Genomic DNA, 21,918 nt, shown 5'->3' on the forward strand with positions numbered 1-21,918 from the left:
TATTCACAGCTGACACTCAAGAGTTTTGTGCAGTGTAACTGAAGTGTTTTCTGCAACCAATATTTTTTTTTAATTTTTTTCTTGAAATTTTATGGTACTCAACGATTTTTGGGCAATTTGTTGTGCATCAGAGGTCTCCTATTCCTGAGGCTGACCACTAATACAATGCAAGTACTTCACAAGAGTAGAGAAGGCAAAATTACAAAGAATTACAGACCACTCATCTAATGAATCTAGCTTCGGCACAGAAAAGGCAGTCATCCACTAATGTGCTATTTGCTGAATATGTATGTGCTGAACAGTGGCAGCATTATTTATGAAAGCCTTTACTGTGGACAACATACTTAAAGGCTAGAACACTACAAGCTGCACAAGGTCAGCCATTAAGAATAAATAATTATGAAAGAGTAATGAAGATCATAATCATTTAACGTGATAGATGCCAGAACACCCTTCAAGACCACATCTACTTTTAGGACGGCCAATCTTAGTAAACAAGCACAATAACATGAACTCTTATCTTTAATAGCAGTTTTATAAAGCCAATGCATTACCAGACATCTCTAGAAATTGTACAAGCACACAGCTGCAGAGTAACAACTTGTAAATAATACTAACTCCTACCTCTTACAGAAACACACACACACACACACTATATATATATATATATCTAAAAACAAAGATGATGTGACTTACCAAACAAAAGCACTGGCACGTCGATAGACACACAAACAAACACAAACATACACACAAAATTCAAGCTATCGCAACAAACTGTTGCCTCATCAGGAAAGAGGGAAGGAGAGGGCAAGGCGAGAGGATGTGGGTTTTAAGGGAGAGGGTAAGGAGGCATTCCAATCCCGGGAGCGGAAAGACTTACCTTAGGGGGAAAAAAGGACGGGTATACACTCGCACACACACACATATCCATCCACACATATACAGACACAAGCAGACATATTTGAAGACAAAGAGTTTGGGCAGAGATGTCAGTCGAGGCAGAAGTGCAGAGGCAAAGATGTTGTTGAATGACAGGTGAGGTATGAGTGGTGGCAACTTGAAATTAGCGGAGATTGAGGCCTGGTGGATAACGGGAAGAGAGGATATATTGAAGAGCAAGTTCCCATCTCCGGAGTTCGGATAGGTTGGTGTTAGTGGGAAGTATCCAGATAACCTGGACAGTGTAACACTGTGCCAAGATGTGCTGGCCGTGCACCAAGGCATGTTTAGCCACAGGGTGATCCTCATTACCAACAAACACTGTCTGCCTGTGTCCATTCATGCGAATGGACAGTTTGTTACTGGTCATTCCCACATAGAATGCGTCACAGTGTAGGCAGGTCAGTTGGTAGATCACGTGGGTGCTCTCACACGTGGTTCTGCCTTTGATCGTGTACACCTTCCAGATTACAGGACTGGAGTAGGTGGTGGTGGGAGGGTGCATGGGACAGGTTTTACACAGGGGGTGGTTACAAGGATAGGAGCCAGAGGGTAGGGAGAGTGGTTTGGGGATTTCATAGGGATGGACTAACAGGTTACGAAGGTTAGGTGGACGGCGGAAAGACACTCTTGGTGGAGTGGGGAGGATTTCATGAAGGATGGATCTCATTTCAGGGCAGGATTTGAGGAAGTCGTATCCCTGCTGGAGAGCCACATTCAGAGTCTGGTCCAGTCCCGGAAAGTATCCTGTCACAAGTGGGGCACTTTTGTGGTTCTTCTGTGGGGGATTCTGGGTTCGAGGGGATGAGGAAGTGGCTCTGGTTATTTGCTTCTGTACCAGGCCGGGAGGGTAGTTGCGAGATGCAAAAGCTGTTGTCAGGTTGTTGGTGTAATGGTTCAGGGATTCCGGACTGGAGCAGATTCGTTTGCCACGAAGACCTAGGCTGTAGGGAAGGGACCGTTTGATGTGGAATGGGTGGCAGCTGTCATAATGGAGGTACTGTTGCTTGTTGGTGGGTTTGATGTGGACGGACGTGTGAAGCTGGCCATTGGACAGGTGGAGGTCAACGTCAAGGAAAGTGGCATGGGATTTGGAGTAGGACCAGGTGAATCTGATGGAACCAAAGGAGTTGAGGTTGGAGAGGAAATTCTGAAGTTGTTCTTCACTGTGAGTCCAGATCATGAAGATGTCATCAATAAATCTGTACCAAACTTTGGGTTGGCAGGCCTGGGTAACCAAGAAGGCTTCCTCTAAGCGACCCATGAATAGGTTGGTGTACGAGGGGGCCATCCTGGTACCCATGGCTGTTCCCTTTAATTGTTGGTATGTCTGGCCTTCAAAAGTGAAGAAGTTGTGGGTCAGGATGAAGCTGGCTAAGGTGATGAGGAAAGAGGTTTTAGGTAGGGTGGCAGGTGATCGGCGTGAAAGGAAGTGCTCCATCGCAGTGAGGCCCTGGACGTGTGGAATATTTGTGTATAAGGAAGTGGCATCAACGGTTACAAGGATGGTTTCCGGGGGTAACAGATTGGGTAAGGATTCCAGGCGTTCGAGAAAGTGGTTGGTGTCTTTGATGAAGGATGGGAGACTGCATGTAATGGGTTGAAGGTGTTGATCTACGTAGGCAGAGATGCGTTCTGTGGGGGCTTGGTAACCAGCTACAATGGGGCGGCCGGGATGATTGGGTTTGTGGATTTTAGGAAGAAGGTAGAAGGTAGGGGTGCGGGGTGTCGGTGGGGTCAGGAGGTTGATGGAGTCAGGTGAAAGGTTTTGCAGGGGGCCTAAGGTTCTGAGGATTCCTTGAAGCTCCGCCTGGACATCGGGAATGGGGTTACCTTGGCAAACTTTGTATGTGGTGTTGCCTGAAAGCTGACGCAGTCCCTCAGCCACATACTCCCGACGATCAAGTACCACGGTTGTGGAACCCTTGTCCGCCGGAAGAATGACGATGGATCGATCAGCCTTCAGATCACGAATAGCCTGAGCTTCAGCAGTGGTGATGTTGGGAGTAGGATTAAGGTTTTTTAAGAAGGATTGAGATGCAAGGCTGGAAGTCAGAAATTCCTGGAAGGTTTGGAGAGGGTGATTTTGAGGAAGAGGAGGTGGGTCCCGCTGTGACGGAGGACGGAACTGTTCCAGGCAGGGTTCAATTTGGATAGTGTCTTGGGGAGTTGGATCATTAGGAGTAGGATTGGGATCATTTTTCTTCGTGGCAAAGTGATATTTCCAGCAGAGAGTACGGGTGTAGGACAGTAAATCTTTGACGAGGGCTGTTTGGTTGAATCTGGGAGTGGGGCTGAAGGTGAGGCCTTTGGATAGGACAGAGGTTTCGGATTGGGAGAGAGGTTTGGAGGAAAGGTTAACTACTGAATTAGGATGTTGTGGTTCCAGGTTGTGTTGATTGGAATTTTGAGGTTTTGGAGGGAGTGGAGCTGGCTGCAACCCTTCTTTCCATCAGTCCCTATACCAGTTCCAAACTGAACAATCCATTGCCCTCACCCACCTAATCCTTCACCTACACACCAACTCAGCCAATGAACACACCCGTCAACTCCTATCCTTAATAAAAGTCCTTAATCTTTCCTCTCCCACGTCCAGACCGGCTGTTGAGAGCATCCTCCTACAGGCCAACCGTAAATTAGAACAGCATGCCACCCTCCACCTCAAAAAACTATCTAATCTCCTGGTTTCCCACCTCCGGAAAGGCAACTCGCTCACCCTTCACAACCTTTCCAGCAAACCTCAACCTCCTCTCATTGCACACCAACCCAGTCTCTCCCATCTACTCAATCTCCCACTTCCAGCTCCACTCCCTCCAAAACCTCAAAATTCCAATCAACACAACCTGGAACCACAACACCCAAATTCAGTAGTTAACCTTTCCTCTAAACCTCTCTCCCAATCCGAAACCTCTGTCCTATCCAAAGGTCTCACCTTCAGCCCCACTCCCAGATTCAACCAAACAGCCCTCGTCAAAGATTTACTGTCCTACAACCGTACTCTCTGCTGGAAATATCACTTTGCCACGAAGAAAAATGATCCCAATCCTACTCCTAATGATCCAACTCCCCAAGACACCGTCCAACTGAACCCTGCCTGGAACAGTTCCGTCCTCCGTCACAGCGGGACCCACCTCCTCTTCCTCAAAATCACCCTCTCCAAACCTTCCAGGAATTTCTGACTTCCAGCCTTGCATCTCAATCCTTCTTAAAAAACCTTAATCCTACTCCCAACATCACCACTGCTGAAGCCCAGGCTATCCGTGATCTGAAGGCTGACCGATTCATCGTCATTCTTCCGGCGGACAAGGGTTCCACAACCGTGGTACTTGATCGTCGGGAGTATGTGGCTGAGGGACTGCGTCAGCTTTCAGACAACACCACATACAAAGTTTCCCAAGGTAACCCCATCCCCAAGGTCCAGGCGGAGCTTCAAGGAATCCTCAGAACCTTAGGCCCCCTGCAAAACCTTTCACCTGACTCCATCAACCTCCTGACCCCACCGACACCCCGCACCCCTACCTTCTACCTTCTTCCTAAAATCCACAAACCCTATCATCCCGGCCGCCCCATTGTAGCTGGTTACCAAGCCCCCACAGAACGCATCTCTGCCTACGTAGATCAACACCTTCAACCCATTACATGCAGTCTCCCATCCTTCATCAAAGACACCAACCACTTTCTCGAACGCCTGGAATCCTTACCCAATCTGTTACCCCCGGAAACCATCCTTGTAACCATTGATGCCACTTCCTTATACACAAATATTCCACACGTCCAGGGCCTCACTGCGATGGAGCACTTCCTTTCATGCCGATCACCTGCCACCCTACCTAAAACCTCTTTCCTCATCACCTTAGCCAGCTTCATCCTGACCCACAACTTCTTCACTTTTGAAGGCCAGACATACCAACAATTAAAGGGAACAGCCATGGGTACCAGGATGGCCCCCTCGTACACCAACCTATTCATTGGTCGTTTAGAGGAAGCCTTCTTGGTTGCCCAGGCCTGCCAACCCAAACTTTGGTACAGATTTATTGATGACATCTTCATGATCTGGACTCACAGTGAAGAACAACTTCAGAATTTCCTCTCCAACCTCAACTCCTTTGGTTCCATCAGATTCACCTGGTCCTACTCCAAATCCCATGCCACTTTCCTTGATGTTGATCTCCACCTGTCCAATGGCCAGCTTCACACGTCCGTCCACATCAAACCCACCAACAAGCAACAGTACCTCCATTATGACAGCTGCCACCCATTCCACATCAAACGGTCCCTTCCCTACAGCCTAGGTCTTCGTGGCAAACGAATCTGCTCCAGTCCGGAATCCCTGAACCATTACACCAACAACCTGACAACAGCTTTTGCATCTCGCAACTACCCTCCCGGCCTGGTACAGAAGCAAATAACCAGAGCCACTTCCTCATCCCCTCGAACCCAGAATCCCCCACAGAAGAACCACAAAAGTGCCCCACTTGTGACAGGATACTTTCCGGGACTGGACCAGACTCTGAATGTGGCTCTCCAGCAGGGATACGACTTCCTCAAATCCTGCCCTGAAATGAGATCCATCCTTCATGAAATCCTCCCCACTCCACCAAGAGTGTCTTTCCGCCGTCCACCTAACCTTCGTAACCTGTTAGTCCATCCCTATGAAATCCCCAAACCACTCTCCCTACCCTCTGGCTCCTATCCTTGTAACCACCCCCTGTGTAAAACCTGTCCCATGCACCCTCCCACCACCACCTACTCCAGTCCTGTAATCTGGAAGGTGTACACGATCAAAGGCAGAGCCACGTGTGAGAGCACCCACGTGATCTACCAACTGACCTGCCTACACTGTGACGCATTCTATGTGGGAATGACCAGTAACAAACTGTCCATTCGCATGAATGGACACAGGCAGACAGTGTTTGTTGGTAATGAGGATCACCCTGTGGCTAAACATGCCTTGGTGCACGGCCAGCACATCTTGGCACAGTGTTACACTGTCCAGGTTATCTGGATACTTCCCACTAACACCAACCTATCCGAACTCCGGAGATGGGAACTTGCTCTTCAATATATCCTCTCTTCCCGTTATCCACCAGGCCTCAATCTCCGCTAATTTCAAGTTGCCGCCACTCATACCTCACCTGTCATTCAACAACATCTTTGCCTCTGCACTTCTGCCTCGACTGACATCTCTGTCCAAACTCTTTGTCTTCAAATATGTCTGCTTGTGTCTGTATATGTGTGGATGGATATGTGTGTGTGTGCGAGTGTATACCTGTCCTTTTTTCCCCCTAAGGTAAGTCTTTCCGCTCCCGAGATTGGAATGCCTCCTTAGCCTCTCCCTTAAAACCCACACCCTTTCGTCTTTCCCTCTCCATCCCTCTTTCCTGATGAGGCAACAGTTTGTTGCGAAAGCTTGAATTTTGTGTGTATGTTTGTGTGTCTATCGACCTGCCAGCGCTTTCGTTCGGTAAGTCACCTCATCTTTGTTTTTTTATATATAATTTTTCCCACGTGGAATGTTTCCTTATAAATATGAAGTTGGTGGTGGATGTGATGGAGGAGGTGGAGACAAGAGGGAGGATGGAGGAGGAGAAGGATGGGAGAGGGGAAGGAAGAGGAGAAGGGACAATGGAGGAGGAGGAAGGGGGTAGAGGAGGGAGAGGGGATAGAGGAGGAGGAAGCGGCAAAAGGAGAAATAAGTAGGAGGAGGATGGAAAGAAAGGGTAGGAGGAAAAAGGAGGGGAGCAGGAGGAACAGCAGAGGAGCAGGAGGGCCAGAACATGAGCAAGAAAATATGAGGGTAAATAGGAAAAGGAGAGGAGGAAGGAAAAGGATGAGAGAATGATGTGAACTGGAGGTAAAGAACATGAAGAAAGAATGAGGAGAGAAGTGTGAAAAAGAGGTCAGATGAGGTAAGGAAGAGAACAGTTTGTGGAGGAAAGGAGGCGAGGGGAGTTGGAAAGGTGGAAAATGAGAAAAAAATGAATAGGAAATGCAGGAATAGGAGATGAGGAGAAAAGGAGGGAGGTACGAAGACCAACATCAAAAGATATGTACAATTCACTATTTTTATGGTTAATGTGGAGAGAGGAGGGGATAAGGGTTGTGAAATTGAATGTACCAGGATTTCCACAGATATTAAGGCTATCCAATAATTTCTTATTCATAGACAACAGAATAATAATTAGAAAAATATAAACCTTTCTGTGACCGCAGGCAGTACAAAGAACATCCATATGTGGACTCCAATAACTAAGAAAAACTGAAAAATTATCTTCCCAAGAATAAATTTCCGCAAGAATAGTGACCGATCAATAATTATAAGTGCAAACTGAAGTATCATCATAACTAGGAACGGAACAGGTACTTTGTTTTCTTGTAGATATGATGAGACACCACCATCACCCTGCTGGGTCTGTAAAGAGAGAAAGTGGTACAGTTTAGACTCAAATTATTAAGTGATACAGTTTGGATACCACAACTAAGTGACTATGAAACATAAACATATTTGTACAAAAATGCCTCAGACTGTATACACATATAACCAAATAAATAAAACAATGATTTTAAGTAAAATTATGTACAAAAAGTGATGTGAACAATACAGTTTCAAACACTAAGAAATATGTCCAACAAATTTCAGAACTGAGGTGAATTCATGGCTTACATTACATCATTTAATACTTCTTACTGTAGTAAAATGCCTCAGAATATTAGTTCCATGGTCACAAATCTTGCAGACATTCATTAAACACTACTGATGTAATTTGACGCCCTTAATCTAGTTATACCAATGGTCACATGATAAGTGTACACAATTCATATTGGCATCCAAATTCTTCAAAACATACAGAGAAAGAAGGAGCTGCTATACACATCATGAATTAGCATATGCACAAGAAACACTGATGTTAATAAATTAAACAGTGAGGAGCATTTCAATGTATGTTCAACAGAGTGAGATGTCATAATGAATGGTAAATAGCAGGAAATACATACTGACCACCTTCAGAGTGTATTTACCTTTAGCATCTATTCAATTATTTAAAAGTAGAAAAAAACATTAAAATAGTGGTTGCAGGTGATATTAATAATCAGTTTTGTTAAAACATTTTTAATCTCTATAGTAAGTAGCCCAACCACAGTGCTTACACCCTCTTAAATGAACACTGATAATGTCTCTGTTATATATTTGCATATTTATTTATCCATAAAACCTTGTTTATGAAATGAGATACAAACTGTGAAAATTGTCAATGAAGCATGTAGCTTGTAGTTGCAATGACATTTTTTTAAAGACATACACCTTGAAGGACAAAATACATCTATCTTTTTGTGATGACAGGTTTTAAACAATTATTCCTATTTTTAAATAAATGTGTATTTATCATCATCATCATCATCGTCTTGGTTTTCACTTTATTCAGCATCAGGCTGGGTTGTAACATTTAAGGTACTTCTCCTATTTCCCATATTTCAAGCATTCTTCTTCTGTAACTGTTTTGTTCCATTCCAGATTCCTTCTTCTAAAACTGGTCAATTCATCTGCTTTAGGTTTCCCTCTTGCTCTGAAACTTGGCCTCCATAATCTTTTTGGTATTCTTCCACCTTCTTTTTCTCTTTACATACCAAAATCATTTAACCTGTTTTTCTCCATTATCTTTTTCAAATTTTCTACTCCAGTTTCATTCATAACATCTTCATTTCTCATTGTCTCTCCTAGTTTTTCGTAAAGTATTTCTTAGAAATTTCACATTGCTGGCTTGGATTCTACTCTCCTCTTTTCTTGTCCTTGGCCAGGTCTTTGACTCATACATCAGCATGGGCATAAAGTATGTCTTGTACAGGACTTCCTTACACTTATTGGCACCTCCCTTTCAGAGACTACGACCCTCCCACACTGGTAAAAAGCACTTCTCTGTTGTATCCTTTTGCTAACTTCTGCTCCATTCTTGCATTCTTTTCTAATTATTTAAAGTTATCCACAATTTCAACATTCTGGCTTTGACTATTAATTTGTCCCTTGCCTTCTATGTCTCTGCTGTAGTCTTGCTTTCCTCCACACAGCATTTCATTCCATATTTCTCAGCTTTTCATTTAAGCTGTCTCTTGGTTCTTGTACTGTTGGTTCCCTACATTACAATATCATTGGTAGATAGCAATAAGGTCATCTCCCTTGCTATATGAATATCTTTTGTCATACACTCCTTGAAGAATTTCACTTGTTTATTTTCCAACTCCCTTTCTCTCCAATTTTCCCAAACCTTTTCTCCAGGACACTATTGTAAGCCTTCACTAAGTCAAGAAATATCATTAGAAGATCTTTCCCATACTCCCAGTGCCTGTCCATCAACTGTCTCATACTAAAGATTGGGTCTACTGTTGATATACCACGTTGAAAACCTACTCCAAGTAACCTTTCACTGTTTTTCTCATCTTCTTTCCACTATAATCTCCATTATTTTTGCTAATTGTGATACAAGTGTGACCCCTCAACAGTTATCACATACTTCCTTGTCTCCACTCTTGAACACTGAAATTAGTATTCCCGTTCCCCATTCTTCTGATAAAAACTTGCTGCCAGCTCCGATAACCAAGAGTTCATTGCCGTTGTCACATCGTCGTCATCATTGTAACGATTGCCACTGAGGTGTTGTTTGAGTTGGAGGAACAGATGGTAATCACTCGGCACAAGATCAGGACTGTAGGGTGGGTGGTCTAAAACTTCCCAGCCAAAACTGTCCAATAAATCGCGGGTCTGACCTGCAGTGTGAGGTCTTGCATTGTCATGGAGAATGACAATTCCCTTTGTCAGCATGCCACCCCTTTTGTTTTGAATTGCTCTGCTTAGCTTTCTCAGGGTTTGGCAGAATGCTTCTGCATTGATAGTGGTTCCTCGTTGCATGAGGTCGATCTAACACCATGCCTATCCCAAAACACCGACGCCATGATTTTGCACTGGGACAGAGTCTGTCTGGCCTTCACCTTTACAGGCGAGTGTGTGTATCTCCATTCCATGCTCTGTTGCTTTGTTTCAGGCACAATATGTGAAACCCATGTTTCGTCTCCAGTTACAATCTGACTCATGAAGCCGTCACCTTCTTCATGATAACAAGTCAAGAACTTCACAGCACACTCAAATCTTTGGTAGTTGTGGTCCCCTGTTAGAGTGTTTCGGGACCCAATGGGAGCACAGTTTCCTAAACTTTACGTGTCCAGTAACAATGTTGTAAAGCACTGATCTCGACATATCAGGAAATTCATTTGAGAGACCTGTTATTGTGAAGCGCCTGTTATCACAAATCCTCGCTTCAACTGAGGCCACCAAATCATCTGTAATCGAAGAAGGGTGACCACAGTGGTCCTCATCATGGACATTGTCATGGCCATCTTTGAATTCTCATACCCACTTACGCACTTTGCTTTCACTCATAACAGTATCACTGTACACTTCACAAATCTGTTGATGAATTTCTGCAGGAGACAGGTTCCTTGCTGTCAAAAACCGTATCACTGAGCGAACCTCACATGCGGCGAGGGAGTTGATAGTCTTAAACATTTTGAAAGCACAGAAAAGAACCGTACAGGTTAGCTACAGTGCTGAAACCGAGCACAGTTGTTCCCGAGGCATGCTGGTACACGACGCACATGCTCATTGCGGTAAGCTCGCGAATTACTAGTGTGTACAACAAAACGGACCTTACTTAAAAAACACACCTCATAGTTACATGTGGGGTAATTGGGTCTCTATAAATTCAGCAACAGAATTGAAACAATGCTGGAGCATTGCACTGGTAACATTGTTGACAAGTATAATTAGCAAATCTACATTATATAACCAATAGTGAATGACCTTTCACAAAGGGGTCACATCTATAGGCCGCGCAGGATACAGTGGCCAATGTGCAGTAACCAGTTTCCATTCAAAGAGCTGGGCAACCATCCAAAGAGCTGGGCAAGTTCATTCTTATGTTCAGGAGGGGAGGCCACCAAGTATTTGCCACCTTTGAGCTGGCTGGTGATGACAGAATTGATATGCATGTCCTGTAATCCTCCTCAAAGCATTTTACAGAACCTATTCGGTACAAAAATTTCATTTATGCTTTAATTGTAGCTTTATATGTCAGGATCACTACGATGTGCCCATCATTTCATTAATGGTCACAGTTACTGCGATATTTATGTGGAAGTAAGACATGAACGATGATGATGAAGATCACACAACAACACCCAGTGATCTTGAGTGAGAGAAAATCCCTGACCCTGCCCGGAATTGAACCCAGGACCCCATGTGCAGGAAGTGAGAATGCTACTGCAAGACCACTAACTACAGATTTTTCCAATGAGAGAATGTAATTTTTAAGAGCCACTGATAGCTGGTGAACTGAGGAATGTAATGTGTTTTGAAACAACATAAGTGACATAATTACACATTTATTTAGTACTGAGTATGTTCTTTTCGTAAGTTGCTGACCTTAATTTTTCCTCAGTTAAAAACTTAATAAACCACTATTTCAGAATTCTCTCACAATTACATCTGCACAGCATGTTAGTGAGATGAGACTGTGTAAACTTCACTGAGTTTTGGCAAAGGAAGAAAATTTTTAACATGGCAACAAGAGAAATGTGTAGATTTTACTTAAAATTCCCCATTCGTGGCTCTTCTCTAAAAGTTACAAATGATTAATAAACCAGGAATCAATAAATTGCTGCATTTTCAGTGGAATTCTTTTATATACTAACCAAAGAAGAGGTCACAGATCTCTCTGAATGGTCACAATGCAACTGTGGGCATGGAGGGGCCCCACGTAATATTTACAAGTGTAGGCTTCAGTTTAGGATGGCACTTCACCTCCAGTGCTTGGCATTTTTCATACAGCACTCTGAGTGATCCCCCACCTCTGCTACTCTCACCACGCTTCTCCCAGCTGATGGCGCATCTAGTGGCTATGGCATTTTGCAAGCACTGTACTCATCGTCATTGACTTTGATCAGATTTATGGTGCGTGGAAGGCTTTGCCAGAAAAGGAAGTGTCAGATCCGGGAGCTCCAGATGACTAAGTATTTAGTAGAAAAATAGCATTTTCTATGCAGGTCAGGTGAGGCACAAGCCATTTACGTTAGTGTAGTTTACAGGCAACAGTTGGCACCACTGAAAGAGTATAGAATGGTAATATGAGGGTTGTGGGATGGTCGAGTCCCTGTGAGGAAACACTTTATATTTTCAATTTTTATCTTTCTTACACTGCAAATGAAGTGAAGTAATGTCCAATATATCATACTTATTAATACTTTCATAAAAGTCTTGAAAAGAAAAGGCAAAGGGAAACCTGGGATTGGAAATAAATTTCCAGAAGGGATTGTAAGTTTTCCATGAGAACTTCTCATATAAAATTAGTTACTTTTATTATTTTACAGTTGATGATTCACAGATGCTGGGATGATATTTATCATAAAATCAAGGGAAGTAGTTATTTTCTCTGCATGTTGCAAGCGTTATAAATGTCACATTTTTACAATTACATGTATGCTTTAAAGTTACTATATAAAAAGAAACTTGGTTTACATTTATAAAAGATTCATTATCATAACATTGTTTGAAACAAACCATGCATAATGCATCATTTCACTAAATATTGGTGAGGATACCTAGTGACATACAGTGGAATGCATTTTGATGCACTCTTGTTGGGATGTGATTTCTTTTTCTCTCTCAACCAGACAAGAGCAGTTTTGAACCTTTTTGATCAAACTTTTTACCTGACAATAAAAACAGATATTGTGTGGTTGCACTAGCGGAGTGTAATTGGAGGAATCATTTTAATACAGCACAATGGCAATCCTCCTCCATCTTGAAAAATCTCACTGTATAACTGCGGATTCGTTTCTTTTTCCCACTAGTCAATTAATAAAAGAAATTTGTTCTCTGGCAGATACAGCTTCATCACATCAGTCAAGTATTTTTGTACAGGGTTATTTTAAGTTTCCCAGGTTTTGATGAAGCAGTGTTGTAGAGATGCAGTCACCAAGAGAAAAGCAGCAAAACTGTTATGGCTGATAAATGAACGGGATGAAAGAACAAGGTTGAGGTACATGGAAGCAGCTAGAGAAGCAAGACTAGTCCTCTGAACAGAAAAGCGAGAGTTCATAAACAGTAAAATAAAACTGGCAGAAGAAGTCCTGTAGCTGGCCGGTGTGGCCGAGCGCTTCTAGGTGCTTCAGTCTGGAACCCCGCGACCGCTACGGTCGCAGGTTCGAATCCTGCCTCAGGCATGGATGTGTGTGATGTCCTTAGGTTAGTTAGGTTTAAGTAGTTCTACGTTCTAGTTGTTCAGATGTTAAGTCCCATAGTACTCAAAGCCATTTGAAACATTTTTGAAGAAGTCCTGTAAAAGTCTTACAGGACAGTCAGGTTCTTCAAGAAAGGATACAATCCAAGGATTGATGTGCTCAGAGGTCAAGAAGGACAGATAATCATAGATGAAATGAAAGCTATGGAGGAATGGAAAACTACTTCAAAAATCTCCTGAATGTGGATGTAAACACCATGAGTGCTACAACAGACAATGAAGAAGAAGAATCATATAGAGAAAACAGACATACTGTACCATTGGGGAAGTATGAACTACCAAGCATGGAAGAGGTAAGAGTGCCCATAAAACTGCTCAAGAGGGGGAAGACACCAGAAATAGATGGCATACCTGCAGAGATGCTGAAGGAGAAAGAGCTACTCTACAATCTGCTTAATCTGGAAGAAGGAAAGAACCCCAGAAGAATTGAATGAGTCTGTCATCTGCCCTATACTAAAGAAAGGAGACCCAATGAGATGTAGCAACTATAGGGGAATCACACTACTACATACAGCTTGTAAGATCTTGAGCCTGTTGTTACTGAAGAGACTAACACCACATGTTGAGAAAGTACTGGGATTCCAACAAGCAAATTTCAGAAAGGGAAAGTCAACTGTAGGCCATTTACACACAATATGGCAAGTGCTAGCAAAGAGCTAGGAATTCCACAAAACTGTTCGCTGCCTTTTTGTGGACTTCCAAATAGCATATGATAGTGTGAATATACAAGCAATATGACATGAAATGTTCCCAGAAAACTCATAAAACTGACAGATATGCACCCAGGAGACAACACGCATGGTGAAAGTAAATGGAAACATATCAAAGAAGTTCAAGGTGAGGACTGGAGTGCAACAAGGAGACTGCCTCTCCCCTCTCCTGTTTAACCTCTACTGGAGAGAGCCCTGAGAAAGGTAGCAAGCCTAGAGACAGGAATACAGCTGGGAAGAAGGATCAACAACCTGGCCTATGCAGATGATGTAGTTTTAATAGCAGAGAAAGAGCAAGACCTAATTCAGATGACAAGAACATTAATGGGAGATGCAATGAGAGCAGACCTGAAGTTGAATATGGATGCGACAAAATACCTTGTAGTCAGCAGAGAAAATGGTGACAGACCCCTGAAGGTGGAGGACATAGTCTTTGAAAGGGTAAAAGACTTTAAATATCTTGGGGCTATACTCAATGAAAGGAATGAGATAGACCAGGAAATTAATGCATGAATACAAGCAGGAAACCTGTAAATGTTTGCTCTGTGAAAGCTGTTAAAGTCCTGACTTCTATCGAGATCCTCAAAGACCAAGATCTAGAAGACAATAATATAACCTGTACTCTTATATGGAGCAGAGACCTGGACCATCCTCCAAAAGATGGAAAGAAAACTCCTGGCATTTGAGAATGCCATCCTGACAGATTTTTGGGCCAGTGAAGGATGGAGATGAATGGAGGAAAAGAAAGAACTGTGAATTGCAGGGGCTATACAAGCCGATGGACATCATGGAAATGATCACAGAAAGAAGACTTAAGTGGTATGGACACTTAATGCGTCGAGAAGGGCAGATCATCAGGCAGTTAGTGGAGGAAGATATTAGAGGCAAAAGACCACGGGGAAGACCACAACTCCAATGGACTGATCAGGTCAGAGAGGATATGAGTGCACTGGGGCTGTCTGAAGAAGAATACATGGACCGAGAACACTGGAGGAGGCTGATTGGTGAGGCAAAGATCGACTGCAGTTTGTGTGGCCAATGCAGTAAGTGAGTGATGTCATTCTTATATTCTACCATGTCTCATCCACAGCCCAAAATAGCCAGCGTTCTCCTGTAGGCATTGGCAGACGATAGGCAATAATTTTCCAGAACGAGTTATAGCAAATTGTGCTGTATATGAGCTGTTACTTCATTCATGTTCAGTTCAACTGCAGTGCAAGTATAATAAAAAAAAAAAAAAAGTTTCTGAAGATCGACTACACAGATCTGGAGTTGCTGTTCTGTACTCATTTCACTGTGCCAACTGCTGCCCAGAAACTATGGTGCCATAAACAGCTCAAAACCTTGCCTGACCACTGCCAAACTTTTTTTTTCTTCTCCTAAATGCTTGGCCATCTGGACCACTCACTTCCGTCACTTTCATTCCTGCCCAAGCCTTGCATAAACCATAAGTTTGGATGAAACTAGTGATGATGAGTAAGCGTGATCATCTTGTTAGAGAAGGAGTTCCAATTCCTAATGTGAAAAGCATAAAATCAGAGATGAGGATATAACATTTATTGCTTATGTGTGTACATAAGAATTGAGTATTTCAGGAGACTGCTCAAAGACATAAATGGAAAAAATGTACACGTTCCATGAAGTCTCTGAATGTCTGATTCACAATACCCACTAAGTCTTATCACTTAGAAACCAGAACTGAGTACCATTTAGAAGAGCACAGTCATTGGAAAGACACAACATACTACACTGAAAGCACGTTTACTGTTCACACACGAAGAAGTACACATGTGTGAACTGCCTGCCTCAGCAGTGTGCCCCCATATTTATTCATACACACAATGACCTAGTAAATTACAAGACTCCAAGTAAGTTTCAGAACCATCCAGAACAAAGTAATGTTCAATTGTAAACAATTTCAGGTGGTGTGAACTGACGTGAAACACACAGGTTCCATGATCCACATATCAAATACAGCCTTCGACTCACCATATATTCAAGTAACTTGTAGATGGCATTAGTAAAACTGATTGGGCGATAGCTGTCCATCTGAAGAGGCTGTTAACTTGATTTCAAAACAGGAATAAGGATACCTTCTCACCACTAGTAAGGGAGTTCCTAGATTGTTCCAGAGATGACTGAAAAGGGCAAGCAGATGGTATTAGTTGGCCACCAATAAGTGTTGAAGCATTTAGTCATGCACTCAGTCTGGTTCAGCAGCTGTGTCAGGGCAGAGAGCAAGGGCACTGTGTATTTCCACTTGCTAAATGGGGCATCATATGGCTCTAGGCAATGGGGAATGAAAGATAAAGGGACTCACTCCAGATGCCATCTGTGAAGATGGAATGTGGGCAGATAGTGGGTTGACACTGAGGCCTGGGAAAAATGCCAAGAAATAAGTTCAGCAATAAGTGCGGACTGGTAAGATTAACACAATCAGGAAAGTTTCCGGAGCACCTGTAGGATGATGGTGGTCAAAAATGCATCTGATCTTTGCCCATACCTGAGAGGAGGGAGTATGCGGCCCTATGGCAGCAACATATTGCTCCCAAGAAATCTGTTTCTGGCATTTGATTACATAGTGAACCCGGCCACAAAGCCATTTGAAAGCCAGGAGGTGCTCACAAGATGGATGCCGATTGTGGCATTGGGGGCCACAACAGTGGTTTTTGATAGCTGTACCAATTCTGGAGGTTCACCAAGGGACAGTCTTTCATCAGGAGACCCCAAGGGAGAGGTTGATGATGATGATGATGATGATGGTGATGATGTTTGGTTTTTAGGGCGCTCAACTGCACTGTTATCAGCACCTGTACAAATTCCCAATCTGTGCTCAGTCCAATGTCACCACTTTTAGGAATGATAATGAAATGATGAGGACAACATGAACACCCAGTCATCTCGAGGCAGGTGAAAATCCCTGACCCCACTGGGAATCGAACCTGGGACCCCATGCTCGGGACTAAGGGAGGGGGAATTGCTGAAGTGGCTGCCGAAAGGATGGCGTTAGTCAAACTCTGTACAGACTCAACACTGCCATCATATGGTGGAGTGGTTGGGACGGCTGCCAACAAAAAGGCATTCCAATCAGCATTAGTAAAGGCTCACCTGGAAGGGCATTGAGGTGAGTGATGCTGAATAAAAGATAAGACAATCAGCAAAGATCGCTGTCACACATATCATCATGAACTCCCCCACTGAATGGAGGGGAGGAATTCAGCACTAGAGACGTAGAGATCAAAGGTCAAAAAAGTGTCATGTGCCACATTAGAGTGAGTGGGAACTCCAGTGTTGAGGAGGCAGAGATCTAACCCCACCAGCAGGTCTTCAACAACCCTGTTCTGCTCAGGGGCCACAGTATCACCCCACAGAGGGTTATGGGTGTTAAAGTCCCTAAGGGGAAGGAAGGGAGGAGGGAGCTGTTGCAGGAGGGCAAGAAGAACAGGACGCATAGGTCAGTCTGATAGGAGATAAAGACTGCATATTGTTACTGCAGAGTCTAAATAGATCCAAACGGCCATCACTGTCAGTGCAGTTTGAAGAGGAACCCAGGGACTAATGATGTCCATGTGGACCAATGTACAGACACCACTGGAGGCTTGCAGAAGGCCAACCCAGATTCAGCAGAAGGTTTGGAAACCATGAAGAATTAGCGAATGAGTATCCACGAAATGAGATTCCTCCAATACAACACAAGCTACAGAGTAGACAAAAAGAAGAAACTGCAATTTCAGAAGTGAGGAGAGTAATCATTGCAGTTCCATTGGAGGAGAGTAGTGCAAGAGCCTGGATGAACATTGAATGGGTCAGAATCGATCATTGTGCTGAGTCAGTGCCCATCACCAGTAAGGACAAGTGATGTCCATGAATGTAAGATCAGACTCCAATTGAGAGGTAAGGGGTGACATCCCCTGGGACATCAGGTGGGACCTCGTCTTGTGCTTTACACATCTTCTTCTACTTTGGAGGGTGAGAGGAGGTACGATCAGGAAGACAGCAAGTCACAGAAATATCTTGATCCTAGAAAGAACAAGGGCCTCAAGGCCCACAGAGAATGGGTCCCTCATCTGACTCAAAGTAACGGGCTTCTTCTCCTTAAGACAACAGGGACGGGGTCCTCGAGGAAGCCTCATCCCTGGATGGTGCCAGAGAAGAGGGTTTCTTCTCTGGGTGAGGAGAAGGAGATGTTCTGTTGGGAAAGGGAATGGGAACTGTGCAGAAGGAGAGAAGGGAAGAGAGACAGGATGGAGGTAAAGGAGGTAGTGGGGGAGGAGGAGGAGGAGGAGGAGGAGGAGGAGGAGGAGGAGGAGGAGGAGGAGGGGAGGGGAGGAGGGGGACAAGGAAAGCATGCACCAGTAGTGAAGGTTGACAGTACTGGTTGGAGACCATTGAATTCCTGTCCCTCACAGAAGGATAGACGGCCAAGAGTTTCGAATTCCTGAATCTTCCTTTCCATTTTATAGACTGGACAATCCAGAGAGCAAGGAGAGTGCAAGCCAGAACAGTTCACACACTTGGGTAGTACAATGCAAGGACTCCCCACATGGAGAGGGTAGCCACAGTCACCACAAATAGGATTCACATCACTTCGGGAAAACTTTTGATCAAAATGGAGATGCTGGAGGGGGGGGGGGGGGGGGGGGGGAGGAGGAGGGTGGTTATCCCCTCAAAAGTCAGAATTAAAGTGCCGGTATCAACATGATTATCCTTAGGACCTCTCTGAACTTGCCGGATGAAATAATAAATGCAGCACCATGTTAGGTAGGTATTTACTTCATCATCAAATTGGAGGAGGAGATCCCTAAGAACGATAATGTGTGGACCACATTAAAGAACTGGTGAGGAGTGATGCTCACTGAGACATCTGCTAAGCGATCGCAAGCACAAAGAGAGGCTGACTGACCGGCAGAAGAGGTTTTAATCAATAGGGAACCAGATTGCCCCTTACCGAGTGACTCTACTTCACTAAATTTATCTTCTATATGTTTGAGAAAAAACGTGATTTGGTAGCAGTGAAACCATCTGTCCTAGAACAAACTAAGTAATGGGGAAAGGGTTTTGCCCCCATGCTAGTCAACCTCACCCTTCTCCCAGGTGGTGGCCGGGGAGGGGAACACCAAGGAAGCAAGAGTGGGAGCAGACAGAGACCCGTTACTTTCTAATGAGACGGCCACAGAAGAGCAGCTAGAACTGTGGGCTTAGCACACTTCATGTGTAGAGCATATGCCTTCGCACCACCCACTCTGGTCAGGGGCTAACCCTGTGGTAACCACCCAGCCACCACAAGAGCCACCTGGAACAGCAGTGATTGCTGACAGTTCTGGTGCCCCCTCATGTTGTCTGGGGGCTCAGCCGTAGGGGTACATAACAGCCCCATCATACAGACTGGCTACTGTGCTGGTGACCTAGCAGCAGGGGGAGAGGGGGTGGGGGGGGGGGGGGGGAGGTTAGGGCGTTAGAATTCTAGGTGGTTAGGAAGAAGATCCTCTAGGTGGCCCCTGAATAGGTTTACTATAGTATAGTGTCATGGAAGCGCCCACACTGTGCCATGGATTTGTTCATAGCTTATGCCATCAACAGAGAAGTAATTATGGATGAGGATATAGTTTGTCTTGGAAACCAGGAATGAGGATTTGGTCTGGAGTCAGTCAGAATGAAGGTGTTGATCTGTACAGGCAGAAACTCTCTCTGTGGTGTCACAGCAACCAGCCACAATGGGGTATTCTGGGTAATTGGGTGTTAACTTTAACAAGCATATAGAAGGTAGGACTGCAAGGAGTGCCAAGGTTTTGGTCACCCTCTTCTTGTCCTGAAATGAGAAATATCCTCCCCAATATCCTCTCCACCCCTCCCACAAAGGTATTCTTCCACCCACCCAATCTCTGAAATATCCTTGTCCATTCCAACTCCATACCCTTTACCTCAAGCCTCCTATCCCTGTAATAGACCTAGATCTAAGTCCTGTCCCAAAAATCCTCCCACTACCACCATCCCCAATGCTATAACAAGATCTCCTACTCCATCAAAGGCATGGCCACTTGTTAAAGCAGCCACTGATCTTCCAAATAAGCTGCAACTGTTGTGCCACATTCTACTTGGGCATGATTACTAACAATGTCATGCAAGCAGCAATTTGAAAACTGTGGTCAGGAGACAGCTCAACCACCCAGTTGCTAAGCATTCTGCCCAACATGATGTTCTTCACTTTAATGACTGCTTCACAGCCTATGCATCTGGATTTTCCACCAACACTAGCTTTTCTGAACAGCACTTCATTCCTGTAACCACTCCTCCCTGGCCTCAATCTTTGTTAGTCACTGTCCTCAACCTACCCATTCCTTTCCCTGCTCCCACTTCAGTACTACACATGGCTCCTACACCAGCGAAGCACTTACATGGTCCTTTCCACTTTTCTATTTCTTCTTCCCCCCCCCCCCCCCCCCTTTTCCCCTCTGTTTCCTCTAGGCACAGCCTTATGATTTTGCACACAGCAGCCTCACATTCTTCTGCATTCCTAAAGGCAACACTAGCATCTTCCTCCCATCCTTAGCCTGCTATTCCTCCCCCTCCCCACCCCAGAGTTCATCCTTATCACTACTATCCTCCCCACAAGATTGCTGCTCACACCAGATGCAGCCACATTCAGGCCTTAGTGCCATGAGGCAGTGGCTAAGTGTGCGTGATTTGTTCTTGTGTGAATGTGTTGGAGTTCTCTACTTCTAAAGAAGCACTTCGTCCAAAAGCAAAATATGTATAGCCTTCTTTTTCATTGTGCCTATCAGTGACTCAACACCTCTTCTATGTGGTGCGTAGAAATCCGAATAGAGCAGTCATCAATCCATAGATTGTTTTGAACTCCACAATGCTTTACTAGGTATGGTCTTATTAAAGGTGGTATGCTGTTGCCTTCCTCCAACCTTTGAGCTGATTTACCTAGCCAGTTAGAGGAAGACCTACAGTTTAAAGTGGGTTCTGAACCACGGTGCAACTAACAATCACATACATCGTCAGAGGTAAAAGAAGTGCCAAGTGACACATAAAAATCCTAGGACTGACTGGAGATGAATCCAAGACCTTTGGATTTGTAGTCTGGTACTATACCAATGAGCCACAAAGCCACAGTAGCAATCTAGCCTTTCCGTATTGCTGTTATTCTGTCCTTGACTTCCCACTGTGCGATTTATAAAGTGCATCAAATTAAATTAATTAATTGCTAAATCATTTGTAGGCAATCCATTCTCATGTAACATTGAGAAAACTCCCAATATGCAACTCAAATAATGTAAAATGCATTGCTCCAGTGGACTTGTGGAACATGTGGGGACTGTTAACAGAAGAGTTTGACAGCTGTAAATTCTTGATATTATGATTTGACAACAAAAACAATGGGAGGAGCATTTCCTGAATTGATGAAATGTCTAAGTAAATATTTTTTCATTCAGTCTTTATCTGCAATGCAGATATTGTCTAATGTACATAGACAATGAAAATTTTTACCAGAAAGGGTATATTTTGCTTACCTTCCTTCCAGAACATCAAACAGACCATTTTTTGGGTTAACACCTTGAGCCATTCTACAGTTTTCTGAGATCAAAATGATGATATTTGTAGTTTTAATTCGAGAACATGCTGCAGGAAGATGTTCACAGAATTGGTTATACAAACAGTTTCTTCTTAGTACATTAAGAACGTGCTACAGGAACATGTTAATAGAAATTGGTATATGAGCAATTTCTTATTGATTTATTATTCCTCATCAAAACTTGCTAAAAACTCCATACTGTTTTTATTTAATAAACAGTTCACATTTTAGTATCAGTACTACAAGAATGAAAGTTTCACAAAAGCAAAATATGTTTCCTTTGGCACCTGTGCATCTCTATTGTTCAGGAATACTTCTTTTCAATAATTTTCTGAGAATC

General features: G+C 43.8%; 1 protein-coding gene across 1 annotated transcript in view; it reads right to left on the reverse strand.

The window, feature by feature from the left end:
* The window catches only part of LOC124799297 (piezo-type mechanosensitive ion channel component), a 715,678-nt gene that overhangs the window by 80,174 nt on the left and 613,586 nt on the right, over positions 1-21,918 (reverse strand). Inside the window, exon 40 of the mRNA XM_047262884.1 lies at positions 7,137-7,351. Within this exon, the coding sequence (XP_047118840.1) occupies positions 7,137-7,351 (215 nt within the window). The remainder of the gene's footprint in view (positions 1-7,136; positions 7,352-21,918) is intronic.

Source organism: Schistocerca piceifrons, chromosome 5 (genome assembly GCF_021461385.2).
Source record: "Schistocerca piceifrons isolate TAMUIC-IGC-003096 chromosome 5, iqSchPice1.1, whole genome shotgun sequence".
Classification (NCBI taxonomy): Eukaryota; Metazoa; Arthropoda; class Insecta; order Orthoptera; family Acrididae; genus Schistocerca; species Schistocerca piceifrons.